The 22,393-nt window shown below is 40.7% G+C and overlaps 1 protein-coding gene across 1 annotated transcript in view; it reads right to left on the bottom strand.

Annotated features, from left to right (window-relative positions):
• UGGT2 (UDP-glucose glycoprotein glucosyltransferase 2) overlaps positions 1-21,476 on the bottom strand; it is a 586,709-nt gene extending 565,233 nt beyond the window's left edge. Inside the window, exons 1-2 of the mRNA XM_031934986.1 lie at positions 21,236-21,476; positions 7,302-7,384 (exon numbers count right to left, since the gene is read on the bottom strand). Of these exons, the coding sequence (XP_031790846.1) occupies positions 7,302-7,384; positions 21,236-21,393 (241 nt within the window). The 5' untranslated portion in view covers positions 21,394-21,476. The remainder of the gene's footprint in view (positions 1-7,301; positions 7,385-21,235) is intronic.
• Positions 21,477-22,393: the final 917 nt, after the last annotated feature.

The raw sequence follows: 22,393 nt of genomic DNA, 5'->3' as shown, positions 1-22,393 counted from the left end.
TAATGAATTTTAAAGTCCCTGTATGGATAAATTCTACTGAGATTTAGTGTCGATAGCCAAGTATAATTAGCGTATCCAGAATACTTTTAGGAGACAAAATTTGAACCAGGTCTTCAAAAGTAAATGTCATCTTGTCTGGAACTTGAACAAACTAACCTGAGCTGCAAGTTGCCTACTATAAACCCTATTCAAAGATCTCAAACACACAAAGGAGAAGGAGGGATCCTAGAATTTAATTTAAAATTCTCCAACACCCCTGGGGAGACAGAGATCACTTGAATGGGAGAAGGCAGAAAAGTGCAGCCTAGAGCTGAAAAAGACCTGGTGGCACTAACGGGGATAAGCAGGGGTGGGAAGAACTTTCTATCTGTGCCCCTTTCCTTTCTCTACTCTTCTCCGGGTATAATCACTGACTGCATTGTGTCAGAAAACTGTAATGCATTCCAGGGCCAGCCAGACATGGTAAGGTACTAATAGGGCAGCTCTGGAGTCCATTCGGTACAAGCATCCACAGAGGCTGGCCTCTAGACATTCTCCGATAATGTATTCTCCTCTACGTCCTGGCACTGGGTTATCAAGTGACAGACATTTCTCACACAAAAGAACAAAGTTGGGGTAGATGAAGAGCAGTTCCCTGTGGATATCTGATGTGAAAGGGATAACAAGAAGAATGTGGTTAAACCAGATTGCAACACCAGATACTCTCTTTCCGAGAGGAGGAAAAGGATGTTCTGACCGGAAGGAGACATTTTGGGGTTGGTTGGGAGACTGGGTTATTCGCTGATTGTGACAATGTTTACTATTTGCTCCAAAAGTGCTGGGCCCTTGACCCTCAGTTCCTCTCTTTACCACAACCCATTCAGGGTACAGGTGTTACTTGGCCCTCTGGGAACTGAGGCTCAGGCAACCAGTGCAAATATGTGGACACTGTGGTTATTGCTTTTGTTATATGTAATAAAGCCTTCTGTCTCTGAATCAGGGGTCTCAGGTCTTCTGTCAGCATCCATGAAACTAATCTGTTATCTTTGCAAATAGGGTAACATCTCAGACCCTTCACAGTACTTGACAGATCTGACAACAAAATGGAATGCTGACAAGATACGTGGATTTCTAGAGAATAAAAGGCCCAGTCCTATGGTCCAATTAATAGCATTTGAGGAGAGTGCTTGAGAAGTAACAATGGATATTCTGACAAAACTGTACAGTCAATCAGGCAATGAGTCATATTAATTTTGCTGCCTATTAATGAAGAGAAGAAGGAGAAAGGTTATAGGCCAAGGGAATTAAGTTCAAAAATATCTCCCAAACAATGTCTTAGTGGCATCTTATGACTAAATTCCTCCTATAGTCCATCTTGCCAATATTAGAACCTTTCAAAGATGACAATAAAAAGTCTCAGAGTTTAGTTCGATAGGTCCTGGCTGATATAAAGAAGCTATGAATCACTCAGGAGATTTCCTCTGGTCAGTTATAAAGTCTTTCAGCTCTGATCCAAGAGTCTTATGTTGTCCATCTGATTCCTGAAACTGTGGCAAGCTAAGTTTTCAGCTTGCAAACAGGGTAAAAATTCCAGCCCCTTCACAGCTCTTGACAAAAAGCTCAGAAATGAGATGACCAAAAAAAGAGGGAGATATGAGAAGTTTTCTGAAAGAATACAAATAAGAACTAGAAAGAAAATAATACTAGAAAACACAGACTAAATTAGAAGGAGCACAAGAGTAAACAGACACCATGGAAAACAGAGTAGGAGAAAGAATACACAGAGGAAAAGTGATAAAAGTGAAACAAATAAAAAGGAGAGAAGGGAAAAATGACTTGAGAGTCAATGACAAACACAGAAGTCAGGCAAAGTAGATTAATAGGTGTTTACTTGTAGACTCTAAGGCAGAAAAATCAAGTGAATGGAACAGAATAATTAAAGAAAACTATAATTCAAGAAAACCTTCCAGAATTAAAAAGAGTAATGAACTTACATACCTAAAACAAAAAAGGACACAGAATGATCAGCATTGCAACATTCTCTAGTTTAAATAAAAAACAAAAATAAAAAAAACCTCTGGGCCTCTAAAGTTAAAAATCAGAAGTTTAGAATTCACACATGAACAATTAAGTACGTGAAGAACTCGAGGGCTATTTCTCCAAGAGTTATTCATGAGGCATCAACCGGAGAGCAAACTTTATATAACCAAGAAATAACTGGAGAAATTGCAGCATAACATCTGATTGTGAGCTCTATACCATCTGTAGATCAATTCACAAAAAAAGTCATTTAAAAGTATTTGTATAATTGTTTAATTTTGGTGCCTCTTATTAAGCTTTAAACCATGAAGGAAAGGATCTTTTCTATCATAGTTTTTCAACTGTACATTTCTACACCTGGCACACAAAATAGGCATTCAATAAATTTCTTTAATATTTAATAAATATTATAAATAAGTTTCTTCATCCTAAACAGTATTTTCCTAATCCAGCAACGTTAAACAGTTGGCATATGAGAATAAGCATTGGCTCTTTCACTCTTTTTTTTTTTTTTTTTTTTTTTTTTGAGACGGAGTCTCGCTCTTGCCGGGGCTGGAGTGCAGTGGCCGGATCTCAGCTCACCGCAAGCTCCGCCTCCCGGGTTCCCGCCATTCTCCTGCCTCAGGCTCCGGAGTAGCTGGGACTACAGGCGCCCGCCACCTCGCCCGGCTAGATTTTTGTATTTTTTGGTAGAGACGGGGTTTCACCGTGTTAGCCAGGATGGTCTCGATCTCCTGTCCTCGTGATCCGCCCGTCTCGGCCTCCCAAAGTGCTGGGATTACAGGCTTGAGCCACCGCGCCCGGCCCACTCTTACTTCTTTAACAAACTATAGATGATTTCTCAGAACTTGGGAGAAACAGTGAGTTTTCCTCCAAGAATCAAAAAATAATGCAAATAAGATTCGCGTTCAACAGTAAAAACAAAATAGAAAATAAATGTTATTTTTAAAAATATTCTTAAAAATACATTATACTTACAAGGCCAGCAAGAAAATAAAAATTAATGTAGTAACATCTAAAATATGACTACATCAGTCAAAGGATTGGTCAACCATGAAAGCAGAGAAAAGTCAAAAGAAATGTGAGTAGTGCCTGACAACAGATACCAAATTTTGTCAAGGTCACCATCAAGGTTGCCCCTTATGTAGCAGTGAATGTAGGATTCAGGAGTTTATAGAAAGTAAACTTTTATAATTTAGATATAACGAGCAAGATCATCTCTATTATGAAATGGATGCATTGGGCTATGTTGCCTGATTTGTTAAATAACTAAATCCATGCTCACCAACTAAAAGTACCCCTTCAATATTCTCTGCCTTTATCTCTAACCTCAGTTTTTACTCAATTTTTGACTACTGGTACCTAATATTCAAAAATCATTCTTATTAAAAAAAAATAAACGGCAGCTTCCACAGCCAGATACTGACTCATTTTATTCCCTTCATAGTCAAAGGTCTTGAAAGATTTAACAACACGCAGCTCTACTGGAAGGGGATATTTTGGGGGTGATTGGAGACTGGGTTATTTGCTGACTGTGACAAGTTGACAAGAAGCTCAGAAATTAGATGACTAAATAACAAAGAGATATATAAAGCTCTACTCATATCTTAACTTACTGAAGTCTTGATTACTATAGCAGTGAAATGGTTCTCACCAAAGGCACTAATAATTTCTCTGTTGTTAAAAGTAGTAGGTGCAGTATTTGATAACATCAATCACTTACACTTAATATTCTCCTGGCTTTCATGATCTCATACTTTTACAGGATTTCAGCTACCACTACAGGTACTCTTCCTTAGTCTCTATTGTGTGCTGTTCTTCTTATCAGATTCCCTTAAACATTGCTGTTCTCAGGGTTCTGCCATTCGGCACTATTTTATTCTCATTCTGTACCTTCTCCCCGTAACTTAAATTACCATTTTTCATGTCGATCACTCTGAAATCCTACCCTTTATCCTCAAATTTTTTTATCTAGATCTCTACTCATATATCAGCTTATCGATACACTTCTATTTTGATATTTCACAAGCATTTCAAATGTGGCACATCCAAACTCCAATTACCTTCTTCCCCCAAATCTGGTTCTGGGGTAAAAGCAACTACGTTAGAAAGTCTTAACATTTTTTGAAAATTTCTTCCATTAATAAAATACAAAAGCAGCTTTATTTGTGTAAAAACCACTAAAATCTTCAAGGACTTTGAAAATGACATTGTTATATGCTGAGCAGCATGTGAAGAAGTAAAAATAAACAGGGATTTTGAAATCAGATAAATATTGGATGACATTTCTCACCTCACAAAACTACGTAGGTTAACTAATATGCCACTTGAATCTTGAAGCATCAATAAATACAGAAGTCTGGCAGAACCACATAAATTTTTCTAAACAGGCAATTCAATGCTTAAAAAGTCTTAATTTGCTGGCATATAATATAAAGTGATTGCATTAAATGGTATAAAACTAGTACTTGAATTCAAAAAGTTAAATGTTCAATATTTACAATTTTTTTAGGCGGGTGGATCACTAAGACTTCTTATTTAGTAAAGAGTATTTAGAAGGTCTCATGGAGATTCAACAACCTAAAGTATTATAAGTAACAGAGGATTATTAAATGTTTCCTCTAAGATGTCTTGAAAACAAATTCAGTAAAATCTGTTCATTAATATATTTCTCATTTGTACCATTCTTTTCCACACTTAACAAGGTTAGCAATAATATCACCACATGCATTAGACTCTGCCATTATAAATAAAGCCAACAGAATTATATTTTAAGTGTTAGTAATTTTTTTTTTTTTTTGAGTCAGAGTCTCACTCTGTTGCCCAGGCTGCAGTCCAGAGGTGTGATCTCGGCTCACTGCAGCCTCCAGGGTTCAAGTGAGTCTTGTGCCTCAGCCTCTCAAGTAGTTGGATTACAGGCCCGCACCACCACGCCCAGCTAATTTTTGTATTTTCAGTAGAGACGGGGTTTCACACTGTTGGCCAGGCTGATCTCGAACTCCTGGCCTCAAGTGATCTGCCCACCTCAGCCTTCCAAAGTGCTGGGATTATGGGTGTGAGCCACTGTGCCCCATCAGTAGTTCTTACTTTAATACAATTTAGGTTCAACCCTGAAAACACCTGAAATACCTCCTTCAATATACGCTTGATGTAGAGTTCAGGTACTCCTGAGCTTATATTCCAACTTCTTAATGATCTGCCACCAGATTGTCCAGGTACATCATTTCATTTAGGTATAAAATATGTTGATATAAGTAACTTAAAATGAATTTGAAATTTACAGGAGTAATTTTTAGGATTGCTTCTCCAATAAAAAATAGTACTGAATAAGGCCAAAAAGCATGTACTGAGAACAACATATATGGGACAGATATGTTGAGAATTTTAGGTGAGAGTTCCTCCACACATTCCATTCCGGTCTCTTCTACTTGTTTTGTGCTCCCTACTACCTGACTAAATCTCATCATTCAAACTCAGCTCCAGCATTCACCACCGAAAATGCTGTCTTGCTCTCTCTGGAACACTGACTAGGTTCCTCTTTTATGTGTTTTCATGTTATGCACACCCCAATAAAAGCTCTTATCACCTAATAGTGTACATCACTGTTTTGCTGTCTCCTTCACTATATCATGAAGTCCTGAGGATATAGATCACATTTATTCATCTTTATATTCCCATCATCTAAACTACCGCCAACATTTCTTATATATAAATAATTTTTTCAGGGAAAAATTTTGCAAGGAAAAATTATTTGCTTTTGGAAATATTTCAGTTTAAAATGTTATTAAAAGCATGTCTGATCTCTTTATTTTTAAAATCTACTTTGTGAAATCACAAAATCACTGAACTTCAAGGCTGCCTGAGCCAAACGGGCTTCAGTAAATGAGCATTTAAAACATCTGAAACTATAGTTTATCTTACATTTACACTCAGGAACAAAATAATAAACTATTTTAATCACCAACAGTAAGAAGATCTCTCTACATCTAAATGGCTAAAGATTTTACTCTTAAGGGATTCCAAATTCATGTCATCTATTCTAGTCCCTGCAGAGATAGGAAAATAATAAAATTTTCTTATAATAACTAGGGGTTAGTTAGTTATAATAACTAACCCCTTAGCCTCTGCTGTTAAAATCTCATTTCAGTATCTTTAATCTACTGACCTACCCTAAGAAACACAATAAACACTTGTTAATTCTGAGGAAGATATATGTATATATAGGCATAAATTCTCGTATATATATAAAAAAAAGAAATTACTATTTTACAGATAGTGAAATGAGAGCGTATTAGTTACCTGACTTTTTGAGGGTAAGTATTAACAGTTTCTTTAATGGGTTAAGAGTCAAAGTATTCTGCCAATCAGAACACAATATACATGTCAGTATACATTTGTCCAAACCCATAGAATGTATCACAAGAGTGAACCCTAATGCAAACTATGGACCTTGGGTAACAAGGATCTGTCAAGATAGGTTCATCAACAGATATACCTGTACCACAGTAGTGAGGGATGTTGGTAACAAGGGAGGCTATTTATGTGTAGGGGAAGGGGGCATATGGGAAATCTCTGTACTTTCTGTCCAATTTTACTATGAACTTATAACCATTCTAAAAACAAATTAAGTCTACTTTTAAAAAAGAAAAAATGTGCTATTACTAGACGCAAAATTATTATTTCAAACAATTCTAGGTAAAAAGAAAACTGTATCTTAACAATTTTTTGCGGGGGGAGACTAGGTCTCTCTCCGTCACTCAGATTGGAGTGCAGTGGTACGAACACAGCTCAAACTCCTGGGCTCAAGTGTTCCTCCACCTCAGCCTCGAAAAATGATGGGATTACAGGTGTGAGCCACCACACCTGGCCAATTTATTTTATTTTTTTATTTTTCTTTTTTAGAAACAGGGTCTTGCTATACTGCCCAGGCTAGTCTCTGACTCCTGGGCTCAAGCAATTCGCTGGCCTTGGGCCTTCGAAGTAGCTGCTACTACAGATGCACACCACCATGCCCAGCTAACAATTCTGATTTATTCTTGATGAGAATGCAATACCCAAACATGACTAATTATAAGAAGTATCTTATAATAAATTATTAAAACCTTATTTTTGGAAACGGATGCTTAGAATGGTATCTATTAAAACATATTTTCAAATTTAATGTTAGATTTACTAACCCAGTGAAGTATTCACACTTAAGCATTACCATTAAAAAATAATAAACATTACAATATGTGTACATAAATACAAATCTTACAAGTTAAATTTTACACATCACCTACCTGTTTGCTTATAAATTGCTAATTCTTGCACAGTTTCCAAAAACTGCCAAAATTTTTCATTACTTTCTTCTGCCATAAATTCACTATTAAAAAATAGAAGTAATCAGTTAGTAGATGGAATTTAAAATGGTTTAGATACTATAAACTATGCTCAAGAACCAAATTATATCTATGGCAAAAACAAAAACCTCTAAAAATTAATGTCAAATTTCTAATTTCCATTTACTATAACACTGGAAAAAATATATACTGGTAATTCTTACCTGAGATATCATTCTCAACTATAAACATATACTCATGTCAGGAAAAGGCTTCAGGAGAAATTACTTCTGGCTTTTCCTTGTTCTTAGCAACAACTAAAACACTGACAGTTATTCTATCTTGCCATATTAAATGCCACTGAGAAATACAAGAATGATAATTAAGAGAGAACATTATATAAAGGTAAAAAGTAGGAAAAAAAAAGACCACCTGTGTTACATAAACAAAAATTGGTTCTATAAATATTTTACAGAAGTTATATTATCTATTGCCTTTACTTAATTCTGTAGAAAATCTTTTTTATTTAATTTTAAAGATAGGAAATCAGTGTATTGCACAATGTCTTTGGCCATAGAGCCCAACGAAATTTCCATGGTATATAAGAAAAAATGGCCAAAGCCATTTAAAGCCTTTTAGAAATAATGAAATAAACGAAAGATTCAGTTTCTGCACAGATCAAAACACTAGAGAGCTAAAACAAATAGGGTGAACTATTTAAGCTAGAAACAAAACAGCCACCAAACAGATGGTGCTATTTATCTGTTATTGCCCACCTTATCTTCCTCTCTAGCCTTAGTAAACTTAAACTAATGCTTAAAATAAATGGAAAGTATTAAGGACATCCACAACGCATACAGATTATCTAATTCTTATGAGTCTGACATGGCCACTAAAAAGGAAGTGAGAAAGACTGATTAATTCATCAACATAAAAACAACAAGCATAGGAATTTAGAGTAATAAGTAACTTCTAGGAATTTAGAGTAATAAGTAACTTCAAATCAACTCTTGCTATTAATGGCACCAAATCAATGACTTGAAAAAGAAACAAAAGGAAAGCTAAAAGCAGAGGAAACAACGGAAAACACTAAATATGACAATGAACTGAAAAAGACAGAGATGGTACAATACCTTAAGTAGGGAGAAAGGCTTAACTGATTTGACCAGACAGTTGCAGACATGCTCATATACTGTGCAACCACAGGTAAAAGACTAGTTTCAACTACCAGAATCTGTACATCTACCTAAGTCTGATCCTTCAAAGTGATCGCCTTAAGAAAGTGTTTCAGCTAACAAGGGAAGTGAAGTACCTCTTCAAGGAGGACTACAAACCGCTGCTCAAGGAAATCAGAAACGACACAAATGGAAAACATTCCATGCTCATGGATAGAAGAATCGATTCTGTGAAAATAGCCATACTGCCCAAAGTAATTTACAGATTCAATGCTACTCCCATTAAACTGATGGCAGCAGTGACCCATCTAGAGTGGCTGCTGCAAAAACGCCAGCTGCAACAAGGGAGACATGGCCAGGGTTGTGTATTCCATGGAGCTGGTGGGAGCAGGGAACAGGCAGAAGTCCCATCCCCTTCTGAGTTGGCAGGGTGGAGGGCCCGCAATTCCCAGGCACAGCTGTCCGGACCTGGACATCCCTGTGCTCTTAGGGACTGGAGGCAGGTAGGAGCCCACGCCTCCTACTGAGTTGGCTGAGTAGGAGCCCTGCACTCCCTGGGTGCAGCTGCAACCACCCACCTGCAGCTGTGGACCCAGGCATCCCTGCACTCTCAGGGGTCTGCAAAGCCCCCTGTACACCACAGGCTCAAAAGTGCCTGCTCCTGCTGCCTGGCCTCCCCCTGCTCCCGACCCCTGCTCCAATTGTGGAGCGAAGTTGCGCCTGAGCCCAGAAGCTGTCACAACCCAGCTGGGTGTGCATGTGTTTGGGGGTAGTGCTGACATGCCAGCCCCCTACCACCTCAGCCCCCTCCAGACTTTGGGCACCAATGGGCATGGGAGGGAGGCTGAGAGGGGTCTGGGGGCAGCTTGGCACAGGCCTGAAAGTGCACCATGATGGAAACAGCCTGGGTGCCATGGACACAATAGATGGCAGGTTAATGGTGGCAAGGAGCAGATGGGCCGGGATGGGTGCCCAGTGAAGCCTCACCTTCAAGCTAAGGACAACCTGAAGCCTGGGGGCTGGACTACCTCTTCAACAGACTGGAGTGAGAATTTATGATGTTTTATTCCGGGCCTACCCAGGGCCTCCCAAGGACCACTCAGCACACATTTCCTCCCTTCTGAAGCCCATAAAAACCCCAGACTCAGCCAAACTCAGGCAGATGATGGGATGACCTGCCTGTGGATAGGAGCTACCCATTCCAGGTGTCCTCTCCCAGACATCGGGATGACCTGACTGCAGGTAGAAGCTAGCCACTCCATTTCTCCTCTCTGCTGAGGGCTGCAGACTCAACAGAATGACCTGCCTGTGAAAACGAGCTACCCACTCCAGGTCTCCTCTCTAGTGACAGCTGCACTCATCAGGATGACCTGAGAGCAGAAAGGAGTTACCAACTTCAGTTCTCCTGAGAGCTGTACTGTCTCTCAATAAAGCACCTCTTTGCCTTGCTCACCTTCCAGTTGTCTATGTACCTCATTCTTCCTGAACATGCAACAAGAGCTCAGAACCCACCAAATGGCAGGACTGAAAGAGCTGTAACACAAACAGGGCTGACACACAAACAGGGCTGAAACACAAACAGGGCTGAAACACAAACAGGGCTGAAACACGCACCCCACTCACTACATTGCAGGCAACGAAAAGGAGAGAAGAGCTGCAGCCCTTTGGAGAGCCCAGACCTACAGGCTCCCTGAGCCAGAGCTGTGACACCCTCTTTGGGGCTGTGTGGTTCCTGGTATCTCCAAGCTTCCAGGTGCCATTGCATTCTACAGTGCCTGCAGTGGAAGCCACCTGCAGGATGTCTGGTCGAGCCACGGTCTTGTACAAAGCTGGCGCCTGTTCGAGTACCCGGAGCTGCCCACCCCACTGCAGCCAGCATTCCTGGCTGTGTGCAATGGCAGGACCTGTGCTTGCTCACACACTCACCGCCACCCTGCATCTGGCTCGCCCTTGGCAGGCTTGGGATCCAGGCCAGTAGCACAAGCTGAGCATAGCCTGCCGGGTCGAGTGGACAAAGCGAGCACAACGGGCCTGAGCAAAACTCAGGCAAAGGTGTTACCAGCCATAGAGGTTTCCAGCTGGCAAAGCGAAAACCCTTATCACAGGATCCTTATCCTGTAACAAAACTACCATTGACAATCTTCACAGAATTAGAAAAAATGAGAAAGAACCCAAATAGCCAAGACAACTCTAAGCAAAAAGAACAAAGCTGGAGGCATCATGCTACCCAACTTCAACCTATATTACAAGGTTACAGTAACCAACACAGAATGGTACTGGTACAAGGACATATACATGGATCAATGGAACAGAATAGAGAACTCAGAAATAAGACTGCACACCTACAAGCCTCTGATCTTTGACAAACCTGACAAAAACAAGCAACAAAAGGATTCCCTATTTAATAAATGGTTCTGGGAGAACTTGCTAGCCATATGCAGAAAACTGAAACTGGACCCCTTCCTTATACCTTATACAAAATTAACTCAAGATGAATTAGACTTAAACGTAAAATCTAAAATTATAAAAACCTATAAGAAAATCTAAGCAATACAATTCAGGACATAGACATGAGCAACGATTTCATGATGAAAATGCCAAGAGCAACTGCAACAAAAGCCAAAACTGACAAATGGGATCTATTTAAGCTAAAGACTTTCTGCACAACAAAAACTATCATCAGAGTGAACAGACAACCTACAGAATGGGAGAAAATTTCTGCAATATATCCATCTGACAAAAGTCTAATATGCAAAATCCACAATATGCAAAACAAATTGACAAGAAAAAACAAACGACCCCATTAAAAAGTAGGCAAAGGACATGAATAGACATTTATCAAAATAAAACATTCATGTGCCAACAAACATGAAAAAAAGCTCCACATCACTGATCATTAGAGAAATGCAAATCAAAACCACAATGAGATACCATCTCACACCAGTCAGAATGGTGATTATTAAGAAGTCAAGAAACAACAGATGCTGGCAAGGTTGTGGAGAAAAAGAAATGCTTTACACTGTTGTTGGGAATGTAAATTAGTTCAACCACTGTAAAAGACAGTGTTGTGATTCCTCAAAGATCTAGAGGCAGAAATACCATTTGACCCAGCAATCCCATTACTGGGTATACACCCAAAGGAATATAAATCATATTATGAATATACATGCACACATATGTTCACTGCAGTACTATTCACAATAGCAAAGACATAGAATCAACCTATATCCCCATCAATGATAAACTGAAGAAAATGTGGTATATATACACTATGGAATACTATGCAGCCATAAAATGAACGACATCATGTCCTTTGCAGGAACATGGATGGAGCTAGAAGTCATTATCCTCAGCAAACTAATGCAGAAACAGAAAACCAAACACCGCATGTTCTCACTTACAAGAGGGAGCTGAATGATGAGAACACATGGACACATAAGGGGTAAAAACACACACTGGGGCCTGTTGGAAAGGTGCAAGGGGACGGAGAGCATCAGGAAGAAAGCTAATGGATGCTGGGCTTCATACCCAGGTGATAGTTTGATGTGTGCAGCAAACCACCATGACACACATTTATCTATGTAACAAACCTGCACATCCTGCACAAGTACCCTGGAACTTAAAAGTTTAAGAAAAAAAAAAGTATTCACTTAAACTTATCCCTTCAATATACCACTGCTCTAAGCACTTTTGGAACTCTTCTGGAATCTCAGAGGCCATTTTCTGGTAACTCATTATTAATCACTGAGGAGGAAACATCCTTGAGACCATCTAAACCAGTTCTGTACCTGGTAAAAGGTAAGATATTACCTTTGAACAACATTTTTGTTTGTTTGTTTAGGACAGCATCTCCCTTTGTCACACAGGCTGGAGTGCAGTGTTGAATAACGAACTATACAAAATAAATTTTGTCCAACAGCCTTCTTTCGTTTTGTCTTGTCTGTCTCTTTTGGTCCAAGCTGGCAGTGTTTCTAATACATTCCCAAAAACTTTGTAAGACTATAGACTATTGTATATCTCACCAAGAGCCACATCATTACCCAAAGATCCTCCCCAGATCCTTCCTGGATATCCCCATCTTCTTTATACCAAGCTTCTGCTGAGACGGTTGAGGGGACCCATGAATCACATGCTTAACCTATTCAGCAAAAGGTCATCCTGCCAGGTTCCTGTCTTTCCAGAGCACCCATTCCTAACACTGAGTTTCCTAGTTGTAGCACACTTTACCATCTGGATAGGCTGAGAACCTCCTAAATCAAGTGTTGGTTCCTTTTTCCTTACCTGTTCCTTTTTAAACTTATCTCTCTCTCATTTTAATATAAGCAACAAGGAGAAACCAAGCAGCACTTCTAACACTTTGCTTGGAAATCTTCTCAGCTCATATCCAAGTTCACCACTTTCAAGATGTTTTCCACAAACTGTAGAAACCAAGTCAGCCAGTATCCTATCACTACATAACAAGGGTTACCTTTACTTCTAGATTCCAATATAGTGTCTCTCATTTCCTTCTGGGCCGTGGCCAGAACAGACTTCAATGTTCATATTTCTACTGGAATTCTCTTCAGGATGATGTAAGTATTCTCTATGATGACAGAAGTTTTTTCAACTATGCCCTTTAATCTCTTCTAAGCCCTCAGCAGAATCACCCTTAATGTCCAGATTTCTGCAGTCTCCTCAAGGCAGTGTAGGCTTTTAATACCAAACTTCTCAAAATTATTCTAGCCTCTGCCCAACTCCACAGCTACTTCTACATTTTGGAGTATTTGTTACAGCAGCACCCAACTTTTTGGTCCAAAATCTGTATTAGTTTCCTAGATCTGTTTAATAAATTATGAAAAATTTGGTGACTTAAAACAGAAACTTATTCTCTCACAATTCTGGAGGCCAGAAGTCCAAAATCAAGGTGTTGTTAGGGCTCCCTCGGAAGGCTCTAAGGGAAAACTCTTCCATCCTGGTGGCTTCAGCTGTCCCTTGGCTTGAGGCTGCCTAACTCCAATCTCTAACTTCACATGGTCTTCTCCTTTTCGCCTGTGTCTTCTCTTCTTCTGTCTCTTAAAACGACACTGGATTTGGGGCCCATCTAGACAATCCAAGATGATCTCATCTCAAGATCCTTACTTACATTAATAAAGACATTCTTCCAAATGAGGTAACATTCACAGGTTCTGGGAGTTAGGATGTGGACATACCTTTTGGGGGGCCAGCATTCAACCTACTACAGATTCCCCTTGACTTAGATGGGGTTACCTCCCAATAAACTCATACAAAGTTGCAAATACTATAAGTAAAAAATGCATTTAATACCCTGGTAAACCCATAGTTAAGTAAAAAAATCCTAAATTGAACCATGATAAGTTGGGGACCATTTGTACAAGTGATGAGGTTTGTAAATCAGACTGGGGTCAGACTGTGAAGGACCTTAAGGAGCATCACACAGCAGTTCCAACTCTAAGACTCTTAAGGCAAATGTAAAGCCAGACACTGTTAACAAGCAGTCTAAGACTGGAGGAAGTTAGACTGATTTGGAGCTAGGTGTGAGACCAGATCTAGGCAAACAAACACTGGAGAAAGGATAAAGGAAGGGGATCAAAACTAAGCTAGAATCAGGTATTCAATAAAAAGCATTTTAGCCTCCCACTCAAATGGACAGAACAGCGTGTGGAGTCTTGCATTCTGAACTTTTGCTCCAGAACTACTGCAGGAATAAATCAGAAAAGCCAAGAGAACCCACAGACCCTCTGAAGGAAGTGGATTGCTCCTGTGGGACCTGGGAGATACTCCAAACACTCTGAGTACCCAAACTGTGAGAGTGGGAAAGGGGGACTGTCTGCCCCCAAATACACACCCTCACTGGGGAACCTGAAGGTGTATACCACTGGAGAAAATTCTGATCTTACCTGAAGCTGAGTCAATTTAGAGAGCCAAGCAAAATACAGGAGTAGAAGCAGCAGTGGGAAAAGCCCAGTGGACTCTCTGGGTCCCCTAGGAAGCTATTTCTGCCTTGCCTCACAGGGCTCCTTGGGTAGGGCTGCCAGAGGCACTGGGAAGAGGCCACAGGGAGAAGGAAACCTCCAGCTGAACCTTGTAACAATTCCAACTGAACAAGAATCTCCTGGCCAGAACTTGGGGGTGGGCATGAATCTGGAGTGCCAGTTCCATAGGTGGGGAAGCATGACAGCCCTATTTGCATTTGCAGCTGGGAGGCTGGTAGCCTGGGGCAAATTCTCAGCCCCACGACCTGGAAACAGACTCAGTGCTGTTGGGTGGGGCACGGAGTGAGTGAGACTGGCCTTCTGGGTTACATGGGAGCTGGGTGAGGCCTGTGACTATAGGCTTTCCCCCACTTCCCTGACAACCTGCATGACAAAGCAGAGGCAGCTATAATCCTCCTAGGAATATAACTCCATTGACCTGGGAACTGCACCACCATCCCCCACAGAGTTGCAACAAGACCCACCCAAAGAGAGTCTGAGCCCAGACATGCCCTAGCCATGACCCCATCAGATAGTGCTTCCCTACTCACCATGATAGCTGAAGACAAAGGGCATATACTCTTAGGAGTTCTAGGGCCCGCCCACTGCCTGATCCACCCCATACTACCACAGCTGATGCTCTCTTGAAAGGGCCACCTCCCTGCAGAAGGCCAATCAGCACAAAAATAGTGCATTAAACAACAAAAAGTGAGGACCCTCAGAGAGTCCATTGCACCCCCCTGCCACCTTCAGCAAAGCAGGTGCTGGTATCCACAGCAAAGAGACCCACAGACAGTTCACAGGACTCCGGGGAGACAATTCCCAGTACCAGCCCGGAGCCTGTTAGACCTACTGGGTAGACAGATCCAGAAGAGAGATAACAATCTCCACAGCTCGGCTCTCAAGAAGCCACATCTGTAGGAAAAGAAGCAGAGTACTACATCAAGGAAACACCCCATGGGACAAAAGAATCTGAACAACAGCCTTGAGCCCTAGACCTTCCCTCTGACAGAGACTACCCAAATGAGAAAGAACCAGAAAACCAACTCTAGTACTAGGACAAAACAAGGTTCTTTAACACCCCCCAAAAAATCCCACTCACCAGCAATAGAACCAAACCAAGGTGAAATGCCTAATTTACCTGAAAAGAATTCAGATGGACAGTTATTAAGCTAATCAAGGAGGCACCAGAGAAAGGCAAAGCCCAATTTAAGGAAATCAAAAAAAACAAGAAATGAGGGGAGTAATTTTCAGTGAAATAGACAGCATAAATAAAAACAATCAAAACTTCAGGAAACAATGGATGCACTTATAGAAATGAAAATGCTCCAGAGAGTTTCAGCAATAGAATTGAATAAGCAGGAGAAAGAACTTCAGAGCTCAAGGACAAGATTTTTGAATTAACCCAATGCAACAAAGAAAAAAGAATAAGAAAATATGAACAAAGCCTCCAAGAAGTCTGGGATTATGTTAAATGACCAAACCTAAGAATAATCAGTGTTCCTGAGGAAGAAGAGAAATCTAAAAGTTTAGAAAACATATTTGGGGAATAATTGAGGAAAACTTCCCCACCCTTTCTAGAGACCTAGACATCCAAATACAAGAAGCTCAAAGAACACCTGGGAAAATCAACACACAAAGATCATCACCTAAGCACACAGACATCAGGTTATCCAAAGTTAAGATGAAGGAAAGAATCTTAAGAGCTGTCAGGCAAAAACACCAGGTAACCTACAAAGGAAAACCTATCAGATTAACAGCAGATTTCTCAGCAGAAACCTACAAACTAGAAGGGATTGAGGCCCTACCTTCTGCCTCTTAAACAAAACAATTATCAGTCAAGGATTTTGTATCCAGCAAAAGTAATCTTCATAAATGAAGGAAAGATACAGTCTTTTCCAGACCAAAAAAATGCTGAAAGAATTTGCCACTACCAATCCAGCACCACAAGAACTGCTAAAAGGAGCTCTAAATCTTGAAACAAATCATGGAAATAAATCAAAACAGAACCTCTTTAAAACATAAATCTCACAGGACCTATAAAACAAAAATACAATTAAAAAAATAAGGTATACAGGCAACAAATAGCACAATGAATAGAATGGTACCTCACATCTCAATACTAACACTGAATGTAAAGGGCCTAGATGCTCCACTTAAAAGGTACAGAATTGCAAAATGGATAAGAATTCACCAACCAACCATCTGCTGTCTTCAAGAGACTCACTTATCACCTAAGGACTCACATAAACTTACAGTAAAGGGGTGGAAAAAGATATTCCATGCAAATGGACACCAAAAGCAAGCAAGAGTAGCTATTCTTATGAGATAAACGTTAAAGCAATAGCAGTTAAAAAAGACAAAGAGGGACATTATATAATGATAAAAGGCCTTGTCCAAAAGGAAAATATTACAATTCTAAATATACATGCAACTAACAGTGGAGCCCCCAAATTTATAAAACAATTACTACTAGACTCAAGAAATGAGATACGCAGTAACAAAATAATAGTGGGGGACTTCAAGCCTCCACTGATAACACTAGACAGGTCATCAAAAGAGAAAGTCAACAAAGAAACAATGGATTGAAACTATACCCTGGAAAAAAATGGACTAAACAGATATTTACAGAAGATTCTACCCAACAACCACAGAATATACATTCTATTCATTATCAGTGCATGAAACTTTTTCCAAGATAGACCATCGACAGGCCATAAATCAAGCCTCAATAAATTTAAGATAACTGACATTATATCAAACATTCTCTCAGACCTCAGACCACAGTGGAATAAAACTGAAAATCAACCCCAAAAGGAACCTTCAAAACCATGCAAATACATGGAAATTAAATAACATTCTCCTGAATAAGTCAACAATGAAATCAAGACGGAAACTAAAAATTTGTTCAAACTGAACAACAACAGTGACACAACCTATCAAAACCTCTGGGATACAGCAAAGGCTGTGCTAAGAGGAAAGTTCATAGCCCTAAACGCCTACATCAGAAAATCTGAAGGTACACAGACAATCTAAGGTTACATCTCAAGGAAGTAAAGAAACAAGAACAAACCAAACCCAATGAGAGCAGAAGAAAGGAAATAACAAAGATTAGAGCAGAACTAAAGGAAATTGGAACCAAAAAAAATACAAAAGATAAATGAAACAAAAAGTTAGTTCTTTGAAAAGATAAATAACATTAATAGACCAATAGCAAAATTAACCAAGAAGGAAAAAGAGAAAATTCAAATAAGCGCAATTAGAAATGAAACGGGAGATATTACAACGGACACCACAGAAATACAAAAGATGATTCATGGCCACTATGAACACCTTTATGTGCATAAACTAGAAAACCTAAAGGAGAAGGATAAACTCCTGGAAAGATACAACCCTCCTAGCTTAAATCAGGAAGAATTAGATACCCTGAACAGACCAGTAACAAGCAACGAGATTAAAACTGTAATAAAAAAATTATCAACATAAAAACATCTGGGACTAGACGTATTCACAGCCAAATTCTACCAGACATTCAAAGAATTGGTATGAATCATATTGACACTATTCCACAAGACAAAGAGGGAATCCTCCCTAAATTATTCTATGAAGCCAGTAATACCAAAACCAGGAAAAAAACATAACCAAAAAAGGAAACTACTGACCAATATCCCTGATGACCATAGATGCAAAAATCCTTAACAATATACTAGCTAACTGAATCCAACAACATATCAAGAAGATAATCCACCAATATTAAGTGGGTTTCATAACAGGGATGCAGGGATGGTTTAATATACACAAGTCAATAAATGTGATACAGCACATAAACAGAATTAAAAACAAAAATTACATGATCATCTCAACAGACTCAGAAAAAGCATTCAACAAAATCCAGTACCCCTTTATGATTAAAACTCTCAACAAAAATCAGCATAGAAGGGACATACCTCATTGTAATAAAAAGCCATCTATAACAAACCCACAGCCAACATAACACTGAATGGGGAAAAGTTTAAAGCATGCCCTCTGAGAACTGGAACAAGACAAGGATGCCTACTCTCACCACTTCTCTTCAACACAGTACTGGGAATCCTAGGCAGAACAATCAGACAAGAGAAAATAAAGGGCATCCAAATCAACAAACAGGAAATCAAATTGTCACTGTTAACTGATGATATGATTATATACCTAGAAAACCCTGAAGACTCCTCCAAAAAGCTCCTCGAGCTGATAAAAGAATTCAGCAAAGTTTCCAGACACAAAATTAATGTACACAAATCAGTACTCTCTTATATACCAACAGCGACCAAGCTGAGAATCTAATCAAGAACTCAACCCCTTTTACAATCGCTCCAACAAAAATAAAATACTTAGGCATATACCTACAAAAGGAGGTGAAAGACCTCTACAAGGAAAAAAACTACAAAACACTGCTGAAAGAAATCATACACAACACAAACAAATGGAACCATTTCCCATGCTCATGGATGGGCAGAATCAATACTGTGAAGATGACCATACTGCCAAAAGCAATCTACAAATTCAATGCAATTCCCATCAAAATACCATCATTCTTCACAAAACTAGAAAAAAAAATCCTAAAATTCATATGGAACCAAAAAAGGGCCCACATAGCCAAAGCAAGATTAAGCAAAAAGAACAAATCTGGAAGCATCACATTCCCTTATTTCAAACTATACTATAAAGCCATAGTCTCCAAAACAGCACGGTACTGGTGTAAAAACAGGCACATAGACCAATGGAATGTAATAGAGAATCCAGAAATAAACCCAAATACTTACAGCCAACTGATCTTCGACAAAGCAAACTAAAACAAAGTGGGGGAAGGACACTCTATTCAAAAAAATGGTGCTGGGATACTTGGCAAGCCACATGTAGGAGAATGAAACTGGATTCTTATCTCTCACATTATACAAAAACCAACTCAAAATGGATCAAGGACTTAAATCTAAGACCTGAAACTATAACAATTATAAAAGATAACATCAGAAAAACCCTTCTAGCATTGGCTTAGGCAAGGATTTCATGACCAAGAACCCCAAAGCAAATGCAATAAAAACAAAGATAAATAGCGGGACTTAATTAAACTAAACAGCTTTTGCAGGACAAAAGAACTTTCAGCAGAGTAACCAGACAACCCACAAAATGGAAGAAAATCTTCACAATCTATACATCTGACAAAGGATTGATATCCAGAATCTACAAGGAACTCAAATCAGCAGGAAAAAAACAGTCCCATTAAAAAGTGGGCTAAGGACATGAATAGACAATTCTCAAAAGATATATAAAGGGCTAACAAGAAAAAATGCTCAACATACTAATGATCAGGGAAACACAAATGAAAACCACAATGCGATACCACCTTACTCCTGCAAGAATGGCCATAACAAAAAAATATAAAAAAAAATAGATGTTGGCATGGATGCAGCAAACAGGGGACACTCCTGCACTGCTGGTGGGAATGTAAGCTAGTATAACCACTGTGGAAAACAGTGTGGGGAAGTCCTTAAAGTACCAAGAATAGATCTACCATTTGATCTAGCAATCCCACTACTAGGTATCTACCCACAGGAAAAGAAGTCATATGAAAAAGAGAGTTGCACATGCATATTTATACCAGCACAATTCACAAATGCAAAAATACTGAACCAATCCAAATACCCATCAATCAACAAGTGGATAAAGAAACTACAGCATACATATAATGGAATACTACTCAGTCATAAGAAGGAATGAATTAATGGCATTCACAGCAACCTGGATGAGATTAGAGACTTATTCTAAGTGAAGTAAGTCAGGAATAGAAAACCAAATATCTCATGTTCTCACTGATATGTGGGAACTAAGCTATGAGGATGCAAAGGCATAAGAATTACACAATGGACTTGGGGGACTCGAGGGGAAAGGTAGGGAAGGGAGGGAGGGATAAAAGACTACAAGTTGGGTGCAGTTGCTGGGGTGATGGGTGCACCAAAATCTCACAGATCACCACTGAAGAACTTACGTAACCAAACAGCAATAACCTACAGAAATGAAAAAAAAATTTTTTAACTATTTTACCATCAAATACATGCAACTTACGTGGAGTGGAGTCTCTTTTTAGGGCCACATGCTGTTGCTGTGATGCATCCATTAAGTCATTGGTGTAAAACTTCATTTTTGCTAAGATAAAGAACTTTCTAATTTTACTCAACTCTTGGAATACTAAGGGGCAAAATGCAACAGCTACAAGTTTTGTTCTGCAGAGTAAGTGATGGGTAATGAACTAATTCCGTTGGAAGGGATTCCGGAAAAATATTACCTTGCAGGAAGCTGCCCTCCCCAGAGCAAGCCTAGGAGCTATTGGTATGATGTCATCATGACGAAACTAGGTACTTCAAGCACTGTCTGCTGAACAGAACTGCCTACCCCAGTGGAAGCGCTTGCGTTAAGTGCCACGCGTAAATGCTAATACATCCCAACAAATTAAAGCAGAGCAAAGAAGCTTTAAAAACTGTAGGTAAAGTAAGACCTGAAGGGGAAAGGAACTGCAAGTGAGTGCTGCACTGGAACCGAGAAGCCGCCCCCGGTCGGGAGGGAAGGAGGTGGTGATGCTCAGGGCCAGAGCGGGGGCGTCTGGAGAAGACGGGTGGGAGCGAAGAGACACCCGCTGCGAGCACGAAGAGAGCGCGGCTGAGGGTGGCAGCGCGCCCACAGCCGCCCGGACCAGGGCCCGGCCCGTACTCACCTTGCCTCCAGCAGCAGCGGGGTCTCGGGCCACTTCGCGGCCAAGTGGGCAGTCACCGACTTGGACGCGGCGACCGTCCCGGCACCGAGCTGCGAAAGCCACAGCGCCGTGGAGCCCAGGAGCAGCCGCACCACGTTCGTGGCCTTAGCTGGCGCCATGGCACGGAGACAAAAGCGCGAGTCCCTCGGACCCGGCACCCACAGTCTGTGGCCGCCACGCTCCGGCTGGCTCTTCCCGGCGCGCGACTCCCCACTTCCGGTGGGGGGAGCTGGAGTCCGTTACTGGGTGCCGGGTCCGGGCAGGCGCATGCGTGTCCCACTCCGGCGCGGTTTAGTGGGTGCGGCCTGGTGAGCCCACGCCAGCCGGACACTGGGCCACGTCCTAGCCGCCGGGGCGGCGCTGGGTTGCTGAGCGGCGTCACAGATGCTCCCGCGGATCCGCTCCCGGGACCCTGGGTTCTCGGATAGAGGCCTTGGGACACGGGGCGGGAAGCGGGCTCTCCAGACCGAACTAGGGCTGGCTAGAGTTGCCGAAATCTGGAAGCAAAGTCAGGACCACTTGGATATTGTCCACCTTTTACACAGGAGGAAAATAAGGCCTGTAAAAGTTGAAGTCCCCACCTCAAGCAGTTCTCAAGTGTTACTACAGATGGGAATCACCTGGGAGAGCTTTTAGACGGCCGCCGCCAAGACCACGCCCCATACCTGAGAATCTCGGGACGGGGCGGGGCGGGGGGGGGGGGGGGAGATGCGGCATCAATAGTGTTATTTAAAATCCGCAGGTGATTCCAGTATCCAATCATGTTAGGAAACCCGTGACTTACGGGTGGCTCTCAAACCTAATCACTTGCTTGTTAAAACACTGCAGAGTGGCAGGCCTCCCCACAGTGTTTCGGATTCAGTAGATCCTTGTGGGGGCCAAGAACTTGCATTTTATTTCTGCCAAGTTTCCAGATAATACTAGTGGCTAGAAATCACGCTTGGAGCCTTTTCCATTCGAATGTGTGGTCCAGGGTAGGCACAGGCTGTGAGCTCAATGGAAATGCAGAAGCTCAGGCCCTGCCCCAGACCTAAGGAATCAAGATCTCCAATTTAACGGAAACCACAGGTGATTCCTATGCACATGAAAGGTAGAGAAGAGTGATTTAGAGGATTACAT

This window comes from Piliocolobus tephrosceles, chromosome X (assembly GCF_002776525.5).
Source record: "Piliocolobus tephrosceles isolate RC106 chromosome X, ASM277652v3, whole genome shotgun sequence".
Classification (NCBI taxonomy): domain Eukaryota; kingdom Metazoa; phylum Chordata; class Mammalia; order Primates; family Cercopithecidae; genus Piliocolobus; species Piliocolobus tephrosceles.
This window is presented reverse-complemented; position numbering and strand designations above follow the sequence as displayed.